We start from the raw sequence: 11,660 nt of genomic DNA on the forward strand, positions 1-11,660 counted from the left end.
GTAAATGATCTAATAGACGCCTGGGACGTCCATTTAATTTTGGGAACCCAAGCGGGGGCGTTTGATAAACAGGATGCGTTTAAAAGAAAGAGGCGTTTATTAGAGAGATCACGTTTACTCGGCTGTGTTGAAGTTTTCCCCTTAATTGTCGTTTACTGTTTATTTCGTCTACTCAAAACTATTTTGTTCCAGGCCAGCTTTATCCATAAGAATTGTTCTGAACAGTTTTTATCTTCTTATTTTCTATTCTGAGCAATTCTCAACTTAAATCTGCCGTTTGCCGTCAACGTGACTCTTAATCTCTTTGTTCTCATAACTGTAACAAACTCCACAAAAATAACGAATATACCACCACACTATATAAATAGCAGACTATCCAGTCCATCGGCATTAATACGTCTAGACCCTGTGGTTCTCAATCCTCAGCTTTTGATGTCAGAATACTTACTGTGATTTTGATTTGACGTTGAACAAGATGTAATGTGCATACTTTCTTGCCAATCAAAAAAGAAACTGAATAAATTTAATTGTTTTTCTCGTTTTTGCTAATTCCTAGCGTTTTGGAATAACTGTCTAGGAGCTCGAGGGCGTCCATTAGACGTGGTGTCCGGTTTTCGTATTGGCAATTGAATTGAGCGTTTTTTAGAAATTGCATCCAAACTTCATCTGTTTATATTATCTGTGTGGAAAGACTGAAATGACGTTGTCGTTTTAAGTAATAACAGTGGTGTGTATATTAAGTCAAGTAGTATAATAGGGATGAAATTGATTTTTTTGCGGGGGATCTCAGTAACTTGCGAGGGAATACATTAACGCCGATGACGTCATAACCTTTTGTCTTCATCTCATGAATAAAATGCGCAAGAATTTCGTAAAGATAAGGTCGTGTGTTATTATTAGCTGAGAGAAAGGTAATAAATATGCAAATCCTACACTTTTATGCACTCTGATAAACATGTCCAAACTTGTCGTACCTCTCCATTGTTTCCGACTCGAACTCGAGACCGCCGGATTGCGAGTCTGATGCGATGACCCCCGGTCACGCTGCCTCCTGTACTAGGAGTTGATTTTTCTTCTTTAGAGGAATGTTTTTCTTTTTCGCTGGCCCGGGTCGTAGGGGCTTAGGTAACGGCATTTCGTATTTTTAGCGTTTGGATGAAGGAAATCAAGAAAACAGTGGGTTTTGAAACGGCCTGCTTTCGTCTCGCAAAGTATTATAATCTCTTTTTTCCTTTTTTCAGTCGGGGATTTGAACTTTTTGCCGCTCAGTCTCGGTTTTATATCAATTTATGCACCAATAATAAAAGGAGGAAGTTTGAGGATTTTCCTTATCCGCTTGCTCGATACATTCGTTACTTTAATTTTTTTTTTCACTATATTTAGTAAATTCTCAGTGTTGCCAGGAGCCCATCAAATGGAGCCTCCTTCTCCATTAATTTCTTCAGTCAACCCTTTGCCGAGTAGATTTATAAATAGAGCGGCTTGTTTCCCGCGAAAACTGTCATATTTCCGTGAGTCTCGTTTGTCACCGTGAAAAAAATGAAGTTGAATGAAGTCGAACTCAGAAGCCCGTCCTTCGACAGTTTTCCTTTTTACTACACATCCATTTTCATAATTTTACAGCCGCTGGGATCTGGGTATCATGAAATAAAAGTTAATGAATTACCCGACTGAGACTGAGCATGAAGCGATGGGACAAAGAGCGAACTGAGGATCACTGAAAGGTTATCTTTGCCAATGTTTTTATTTGTCGTCATACATTCCACATGTAATCGTCGACGCTTTTCGAAGTACATGCTTAAACGTTCTGTGGGCGATTTGGAACTTTTCGATGATCAGCGCCGAAAAAGTGCCAGGATCATGATTTGATTTTTGTCATCACCGTGGAGTGGACTCCCAGTGGATTTCGCTAGTTAAGCACCGCGTGCAAAAGCAATGACCTAAGTAGCAACTAACGAGGAATGCTTTATTTCCGAAATTTGAGAAATTGCAGTCTTCCTTTACAACTGACTCGTATCACCATGAGAGTTGCCTGATAAAACTGGCACTTGAAAAGTTGAACAGAAGGGAACAGTCGCTCGACCGTGAAGCTAACTCAAAAGTAATTTGCTAACGGAGGAATTTGTGACATCGCGCTCCAGTCCAAAGACCCACTTATCTAAAGAAAAACAAAATGGATTGTATCTGCGACAAAAGAATTATGACTGACTAACAGGACAATTCTCAGCAGTTAATGTAGAAGTTTAGGCTCAATTCTTTCCTTCGAATTTGCATCTGTAGATCATCTGTAGAAAACAATGGCTGGGCCCGGCGTTACAAAACATAGCAGGGAATCATCACACTAGCTTACGGACAAAACAACCACAAGGACTACAAGTATTTTTTCAGATAAACGCATTTCGGAAAAAAAAAACCTTGGAAAACTAGAAATTTGATTTATATTGAGTCATTTAGCCGAAATAATAACCTTAACGCTTAAAAAAAATTGGCTAAAGAAAACGAATCCTGTCAGAACTTCAGACTGCAGGTAGTAGTTAATCATTATGCTTGTAACAGACCAGCTTCATGGCCTCTTAATGTGAAACAAGCAACCAAAATTAAGATTAACATAGTCAGAGTTTAAAACTCTCCACAGTATAATCTACCGGCTAGAAAGAAAAGAAAGAAAATCTCTGAGGGATGAAAACGCTTAAGTCACGTTTCACTGGCTTATGATTGTGTTTGGCCTGTCAACACCGAATTTCCTGTTGTTTGATGAAGTACAATAGCAGTGTCATTTCGTCGTTATGATTGGCTCTTTCCAACCTCGTTCCCAGGGTTCTCTCCTACGCGTGAAGTCTCCCCTGGGAACCGTTCTGATTATAAATCTACTCGGGAAAGAGGGTCTCAATGGGGTTAACCGATAGCCGTAAAACGGCCAAAAATTTAGTCGATAGCCGTAAAAATTGAAAAATTTTAACCGTTAGCCGTAAATAGAGTAAAAAAGAGTTAACCGTAAAAGAAATTGTTCCCTAGATTTGCCACTTTTAAGGGAGTTACAAAACTCACTTATGGTTGCGTTTTTTATTTCCCGGCTAGTGAGACTCCGTACGCGCGTTAGGCGAAGCGCCTTTTAGGTGTTGACCAAGACCTAGGCTCCATTCAGTCCATTTCCTCCACTCTCTCGGGGAACTAATTTTTTCCATAGCGAAAGTGTGGCTTCTTGCTGGGGATTAATATTTGCTATTTTCAGGAGGTCTTGCCCTCAAAACACTAGTGAAACAACACGCAGAGATGTCACTGTTTGTAAAACACGTTGCCGATAAACAACATTTCCCTGTTTTTCTCGGACGCTACGGTAGACATTGCCGTCCCTGTACGGCGTCTTCCCACGCAGTCTCGGTCAAGGCATTTCGGTGGCGAACTCGCTAGGACCACGTGACGCGAAACGCATTAGCCGCGCGGAATAATGAGGCCTACGGACAAGGCAACGGTAGACAGTCGTTCCGTACAGTCCTTCGCTATCATTAAAAACACCGGACACGGGAATTTTGTTATTGGCCGTTTTCACGCTAGAGCTAGAGATGGATTATCCGTCTGAGACTAGCCTGTGTAAAGTAGCGCCCTCCTCACAGACGTACACCCCTTCTCCGATTTTTTCTGAGGGGAGGGGGCGGCTTTACACAGGCTATCTGGAACGGCTAATCCCGTCTTGAAACTGTCCGTCGAAATTGACGGATAAAGTCAGGCGGATTGTTCATTCAAAATTAAAACTATTCCATTTTCAAATTACGAAGTATTACCTACCTGACGCGAATCATCAAACGGATAACTCGTCTCACACGAGTAATCCGTCTCTAGTATGAAAACGGCCATTTCTGTTATAATGAATGTCGCGCCCCGGCCTTGAGTTGGGCGTTTGCGTGTCCGCTTTTGCTTTTTCACAAAGATTATTTTTAAATTGACTATTGACATTTCTATGTACAAAATACTATTAGAAGTGAAATACTTCATAAAAAGAATGATCTATCAAATATTAAAATTTTTCAAAAGAATAGTTTGTTTCATCCCGAGATGATCTGAAGACCTTATTTGAGGGTCTGGATGGGGCTAACTGACAACTGACAAATGGCCAAAATTTTAACTGACAACTGACAAATAGACGAAAATTTAACTGACTACTGACATTTGCCTTGGGTTTTACTGACAAAACCCAAAGGACCTGATTGTCCGGCCTTTGTTTCTACACCCGTTTTTAAGACCTTAAATAGCATTGTTCCACTCTTTTCATCAAACAATGTGATCAAATGTGCGTTTTTAGGGGTAATCTTAGCAGCAAGACGCTTAAGTGTCATACTTCGTCAATGATTTTACTGTAAAACCCATGTGTGTCATGTATCATCTGTTGTAAATGACCTATGATCTCTAATTTACGCTCCTCTGAATTGCTGATCAGAATGAGGGATTTGTGAGTCAGGCGTGAGAAATTGTCCTTGATGCGTGAGATCGTTGTCTTTAGTCCATAGTCGTAAGACTCACGCATAATGCGTATACAATATTGTGATGATATAAATTTTGATTGGCTTAATGATTGGCTGCTATGTTGGACTCTGGCAGCAAAAACGTTTGAGTGGAGGAGAGTAACACAAGACTTGGGAAAAAGGAGGGCCACTTGAAATGCTTACAATAGCAAAACTGATTAAAAATTAAGGTACTATTGCATCAGTTTTGGAATTTAATGTTTAATGTACATTATATGTGCCTTTTAAGCCAAATGTTGCATTAAAAATATCCAAATAAGTTTCATAGTTAATCATTAATAACCATTTAACTGACAACTGACAAAAAGCCCAACATTTAACTGACACCTGACAAATGGCCGAAATTTTAACCGACAACTGACATTTGTACCTCCCCCCATTCCAGACCCTCTTATTTCGATTTAAAGATACAAAAAATACAGGTTAAATAATATTTAACTTTTTGAAACTAAAGAAGTTAATTTTTAACTTTTTTGTTAACCGTAACTGAAAAAAATTAACCGATAGCCGTAAAATAGCCAAAATTTTAGCCGATAACCGTAAAAGCTACCACCCCATTGAGACCCTCGGGAAAGGGTTGGCTCCAAGGGCTTGTATGGGAGATGGAGGCTCTATTTGATGGGCTCCTGGTATTGCCTCAATACATGATATAAGACGGCTTTTAGCTCCAGTTATTGCCCGGGAAACGTTTGTTTAAGAACGTCCTGCTTTATATAAAGTTGCTGCTTTTTGTCAATGCCAATCTCATTCATAATAATAATAATAATAATAATAATAATAATACTAATAATAAAAATTTAATAACTTATATAGCGCTAATTTACATAAACTAATCAATAGCGCTTTACAAAATAAAATTATATATATATGTATATATTAAAAACATTATTAAGTAGGGAATAATTTGCAGACCTGAACAGAAACGTCTTAAGTTAGTTTTTAAAAACACTAAGTGTTGTGACATATAACGCAGGTCAGCCGGTAAGCTGTTCCATGGAGCCGGTGCGGCAAAAGTGAAAGACCTGCCACTATAGTCCAGTCAAATTGTGGTTTAGTATCAAACTAATTGCAACAGAATTTTTTTCAACGCCATTTATTTGTTGAATGGCTGTTTAACAACATACTAAAAATCCGCCAAAATCGGTTCGGTGAAACATGAGAAAAATTGGCAATAAAGATTTTCAACTCACACCACAGGAAGCCCAATTTCAGGAAGATCACAAATTCAGACAAAACATCTGATAATTGTGTTTTATTTTCTCAGGAATTTTTGATACAACATCGCTAGTGTATTTTGGGTAGTTTTGATGTAAAAAAACGCAGACTTAATGTGTTAGAAACACCAGGGTTAGTGTTTCGTCTTGACGGCTCTGCACAGGCTACCCAGCCACTTGTCTGTCTTCATATTCTGTTTTCCAAGCTTTAATTTTTTTTCTATGACGGTATTTAAATGGAAATTATTAGTCAGTCTGTGTTAACATGGTTAAAAACAATAATTAATTTTTTGCGCAATATCAGAAATGCAGTAAGTATTTCACTTAGCAGTTTTACAGGCTAGTAATTTTTGTATGTGCAGCATGGATTCAAATTTAGTAACTGACTGATGGTGAACAGTTTGATTTGATATTTTGCTCACCTTCGGTCAACTACTAAATTTGCATCCATGCTGCAGGATAACGTGCGACTAAATGTGCGCAACGGACGATAGTTTAGTATCAGTACAAAACTATTCCCGTTTTCTGTACGTAATGAGCGTTCGGATGAGCGTTGTGTAACACTTCAACTTATTACATGTTAACCTTTTCACTGAGTTGCTTAAATTATGCTCTGCATGGGGAATTTCCATTTCTCCATAGACTCTTACAATATATTTTTACATACGCATTGTTTTGGCTACCCAGAGTTAATTTTTCTCTTAAAAACCTGTCTCCCTATTTTACTATTTCGTTTTCTTGAAACAAACGTTTGCTGGAACCAAAGTTCTTATGCGATGAGTGTTCAGTTAACCTTTATAATTTTTTTTTGCGAAGGTAAGAACACTTTTCCTTAAATGAAAACCCATTCGCCTCCAATCAAATTCATAGGCACTGGAGCTTATCCGCTCAAAAACTCTGCATTGTTGTGCATTGTAAAGAATTAGTAAAACTATCCTCCCCTCCTCTCCAATTCACTTTTAACAAGAGGAAAACAAAAAACTTCAAAAAAGTGAAACTTGTATTTGAGGATGTCAGTACGTTAACGAAGATTAATGTGAGGTAGCCGTAAAAGCCAAAGCATTACCTTGCTGGATATTTGAAAACGTACCGAAGGAAAATTACAGTCTTTTGACAAGAAAAAGACCAAAAGCAAAATGAGCCCGAAAATCCCCCTAGAGAAGAACAAGGAAAGAAAAAATAGAAAGAGTGGGGAGAAAGAGAAAAAAAAAGCAATGGCTGCACTATTAGCTGTTATGTTGACTTCTTTCGAGACTGTTTGATGGGAGAGCTCTGTTTTGGCTGTAACCTTCTTAAAAATCTAACTAGATATATATTTTTCTTACTCTTGCGGCTAACAGAAATCTGACTAAAAAAAGGAATATATTTTAAAGCCAATGATTAAGTAACGGCCTTCATTTTCTAGATTTAAAGCTTTACGACTAAAGTTGTTGTAGTTTTACAGCCAACTGTTCACTCTCTTACTCTGTAAGCCTCCTGTTATTTGGGGGTTCCTTGACTGGAGCATGGGTCTCCTGTTCAAAAGCCAACCGTGTTTAATATTTATCCTTTTTGAAAAAATAAACACTTCGTCTTATCACCGAAAACTAGGTAGCAGTTATTCTTTCTTCTCTCACTTTTCCATAAAAGTAACAAACATATTTTGTGCATTTTTTGTTTTAACGTATAATTTCAAATAACGTGGGTTGCCTGTGTTTAAAGCTCCAAATGTTTAGGGACGGACCATTAGAAAAGTTATGGGGGGGAAGGGAATTTTCGAGCCGCGGGAATTTTTTTTCGTTATCAAATTCCTTGTATGAATTTTTTTAGGCCATAGCATAAATATTTTTTAGGATTAATTGGCGTGCATATTTTTTTTTTTCATTTAAATTTCCCTTGCGCGCATATTTTTTTTGTACTTCGCCCGCCGCCCCCCCCATAAGTTTTCTGATGGTCCGTCCCTTAACGCTTAATTTTGACATGTTCCACCGATCGGATTTTGGCGGATTTTAAGTATGTTGCTAGATAGGCCACCCTTGCTTAAATAGCGTTGAAAACAATTCTGTTGCAATTAGTTTGATATTGAGCCTCGAAAATGCCTAGATTGACTGGACTACTAAGCGTAGAGTGCATTTTATCTATTGTGGAACTTCTTATAATAGGCTAATGTTCGAGCGTAGTGCGTATGAGCTATTGTGCTTAACCTGTGTCAAATCACTAAGATAGGATGGCGCCAGTCCATATATTAATTTCAAATGAAAGTAAGAATTAAATGGTGTTCTGTAAAATTCTATAGCCGAAAAAAATATTCACATAAATCTGAATGCGAAGAGGTCACCCATGTTGGCCACCATGTAGCGTTATAGCCTGTTTAGCACATCGTCAATTAACTATTCAACAACAAGTCGATTAAAATGTGGGGATTTTAATTCCTTGTTTCACGGTCGATACGAGTTTCCCTGTCCACCTTTCAGGGTGTCAATTTTCTTTTAGTACTGAAGGCAGTTACAGCTGTATTCATTATTATCTCATGCATAAAGCTTTATATTTTTACCTTTAGCAAATATTGGTTATTTATAATAGTTTGTGTCGTTTTGACCATCAGTCAATAGCAAAAGTGTGGTGGCCGACAGGTTAACAATCGAACATATTCGTTTTTCCTGTTGGGTTTGAGCCTTTTCTTCTGGTTGTTTTTTTAAACAAGAAACTTTGCTCCGCTTTTTCTCTCCTTATCCAGGTGTATAAATAGGAACTGGTGACATGTACTCTCTGGGGCTATAACGTGATGGGGATGTTCCTACATTATATATTAATATATTTTAAAAATGAGAAAGCACTAAGCTTATTTATTAGTCTAATGCTGTTTATATAAGCAGCTGGTCGACATTAAAAGCGGACTGTCTATTTCGAAAATAAAACTAGAGTAGTTGAATACAAATTATGTATTCAGTCCTTATATTTATTGAAATATCTGCTTTAATGTTTCAAACTCTTCACAAAACCTTCGTCGTTAAAAAATAGCATTTGTCCGCCCCTTTGGCACGACTTCCTGTGTTTATCTGAGCCAAGTACAAACAATTAAACAACATCCGAATGTTAAACAAAACTGCCGTTGTCGTTTTCAATAACTCAATGAAATATGGTGGGTGGACGGAGTCGCTTTCTGTATCACAATCAACAGTCACCAACCAAATTTTATGCTTCGCATCAAAACTATTTATTATTGCTGTTAAGTTTTATTCGAATGATTTTTTTAATTTGATATTTTTTCACGGAACTTTTTATATAGGGGAACTAAAATTTGCGTCACCCCGTAATAAAATTTGTAAAACTTAAGTGCTGCACTTGGCATCACGATATTTACATGACATTTCTGACGTTCGACTTTTGGGTGAAAGTAGTCTAGAAAGGTGTAGGTAAGGAACAATTTTGAGGTGTTGCTTCAAGTCTCTCAAACTGGTTGAGTCTTGAAGTCTTCTTTCTGTGTTTTTTTTTTATACGCTACATTTTATGCCTCAAAATGAACTTGCGTCAAGGGGTGTATGCTCTCTGACAACTTACACAAACATATTACTAAATGATGGACCAATGGTAATTTGCAAATTGCTTAATTAAAACACATAATATTCAGCGAAGTTCAGCTGCAGATGGTTAAGGCCACCTTAAGTTTATATAAAAGCGCTGGTGAACAAATTAGCAACTTCAAAGGAGATCGAGTGCGTTAATTGCAATTCGAAACTTAGTGGCGTTTGAATTTGACAGACCATGGCCAGCAATTTTTCCATAGACTGTGACGAAGAGAAATTTTGCTTAAACGTAACAGGGATGAATTGCACCTCTAAACCTTGGCATGATAATAGCCGTGGTTTGAACACTACGAAATTTGTTGTCTTGATAACTTTCCATGTAATTGTGGCCGTCGCAGCCCTTTTCGGCAACTACCTCATGCTTCGAGCGTTTCACAAATTTCAAAATCTTCGGACTGCGTCAAATGTAATCTTGGCGAGTTTGTCCATTGCTGATGGATTGCTTGGGATTCCGTCCATCCTAGATATCATACACTTGAGTCTATCCGTTGGAGCTGAGCATAGGTCTGATATTCTGAGAAAAATAAGTGCGAGTTCCACCTTCCTTCTCATGTCAGTTATCATTCTTCACCTCGCCTTAATCAGTTTGGAACGGTCCATCGCCGTGAGGTTCGCCTTAAGATACCACATTATAGTAAACAACCGACGAGCACTGATCGTTTCTATCGCCATGTGGCTGTGGGCTGTGGTCGTTATCATTGTTTTCCCAAAGGTCCTTAAAGCCTCCAGCGACGATTTCGAACAGCTTCGCCAGGCGATGAATCCATACAGTGAGACCCGCAAAAGACCCCCAAATGACGGCCCTCCTCCATTAACCGAGGGATACCTCGTATTTCAAATGATAACACTGTTGGTTATCCCCCTGTTTATCATTCTTTGCTCCTATTCCTATATCTTCATCGTGTGCAACAGGCACAGGAAGCAGATTAGAGAGCAAGCTGACATCTCAGGACTACCGCAACGAATCAAGCATGAAATGAAAGGTGCCCGCACTTTCGCCGTGGTGATAGCAGTGTGTCTTCTGAGTATAATACCTTTGTTGGTTGTGACATGCCTTCGCTTTTTTGGGAAGCTGTCAGAGTGTGACCATCCAAAACGGAAGCATTATAAGTTTATCTTTTACAATGTGGCAATTGGCTTGAACGCCATCTGCAATCCTCTTATTTACGGATGGAAAAATAAAGAATTCAGAAGAGCTTTTGTTAAAGTGCTGAAGTGTGCTTAGAACGTGATCATACCTTGTACCAAGAGGAAAGTGACTTAATTATTGTTACTGAAGGAATAATTTCTGATAAAAACGTGTTAAATATATAAAGAATTAGAAAATAAGACCGCCAGTCAACTCTCTGCATACTATCCCTTTCATGTCCTTGTTTTACTGTTTTACTGTGAAAAGAAAATGAATGAAAATCCGTTAGGTTAATGAAAATTAGTTTAATTTGTTGTCCATACATCGCTCCTTTAGGACAAAATTCTGTTTTTCAATCCAATATTTCTTTACTTCTACCAGTTATTGCCTATGTTTATCTGCTGGTAGTTGCCTAAACTCTGCTTATTCTTGATTTGTGTGGTGTGTCTGTCTAGTTTTTATGCGCTCTGTCTGCACATATAAAAAAACCTTTTTCAAGCGATTGGCAACATGGAATCTCAAAAAAAGAAATGTGGAATCTATTTGTTAAATGTAATCCATTTTGCCATGTGTTAGTTCAGTAAAACGTTTTTCAGGGCTCTTTGAAATTTATATGAAAAGCAGAGCAGATTGTCAATTCCCTATCAGTTGGAAGAAATCCCAGGTAACTGCAGTTTTCAAAAAGGGCAATAGGCTAGATGAAAATAACTATAGACCTATATCACTCCTAAGTGTTCCTAGCAAAATTTTGGAAAGGGCGGTTTGTAGATCTTTTGATAATGATCTGACCACTCACAGTCTGTTGTCTGACAGACAATGGGATTAAGGAAGAGTCATTCTACAGGTAGTCTTTTGTTGCACCTTACCTAAGTGTGGAAAGAAGCCTTGGACGATGGGCTTAAAGTAGACGAATTGTTCCTTGACTTTAGGAAAACCTTTGATTGTGTAGATCATGTCATTCAGGGTGAGAAACGTGAGGTATTGGGAATGTCAGAAGATATGTGGATATGGTTTATAGATTATTTAGCAAGTAGAAGCCAATTGGCACAAATATACGACGCATCTTCGGAATCTAAACCTGTAAAAATTGGGGTCCCTTAGGGTTCCCTATTGGGACCTAGGCTTTTTATTACTTATGTAAATGATCTTCCAGACAGCATTAAAAATGGCGTATTTTACATGTATGCTGACGACACTACCATTTATACCACTGGTAACACTACTGATGAGG

General features: G+C 38.1%; 1 protein-coding gene and 1 pseudogene across 1 annotated transcript; both read left to right on the forward strand.

Annotated features, from left to right (window-relative positions):
* The first annotated feature begins 9,478 nt into the window (after nucleotides 1–9,478).
* LOC140925970 (adenosine receptor A2a-like) lies at nucleotides 9,479–10,525 on the forward strand. The gene has a single exon (XM_073375788.1). The coding sequence runs from the start codon at nucleotides 9,479–9,481 to the stop codon at nucleotides 10,523–10,525; it is 1,047 nt and encodes a 348-aa protein (XP_073231889.1).
* Nucleotides 10,526–11,381: 856 nt separating this feature from the next.
* LOC140925971 (uncharacterized) overlaps nucleotides 11,382–11,660 on the forward strand; it is a 1,230-nt pseudogene continuing 951 nt past the window's right edge.

Source organism: Porites lutea, chromosome 2 (assembly GCF_958299795.1).
Source record: "Porites lutea chromosome 2, jaPorLute2.1, whole genome shotgun sequence".
In the NCBI taxonomy this organism is placed as follows: domain Eukaryota; kingdom Metazoa; phylum Cnidaria; class Anthozoa; order Scleractinia; family Poritidae; genus Porites; species Porites lutea.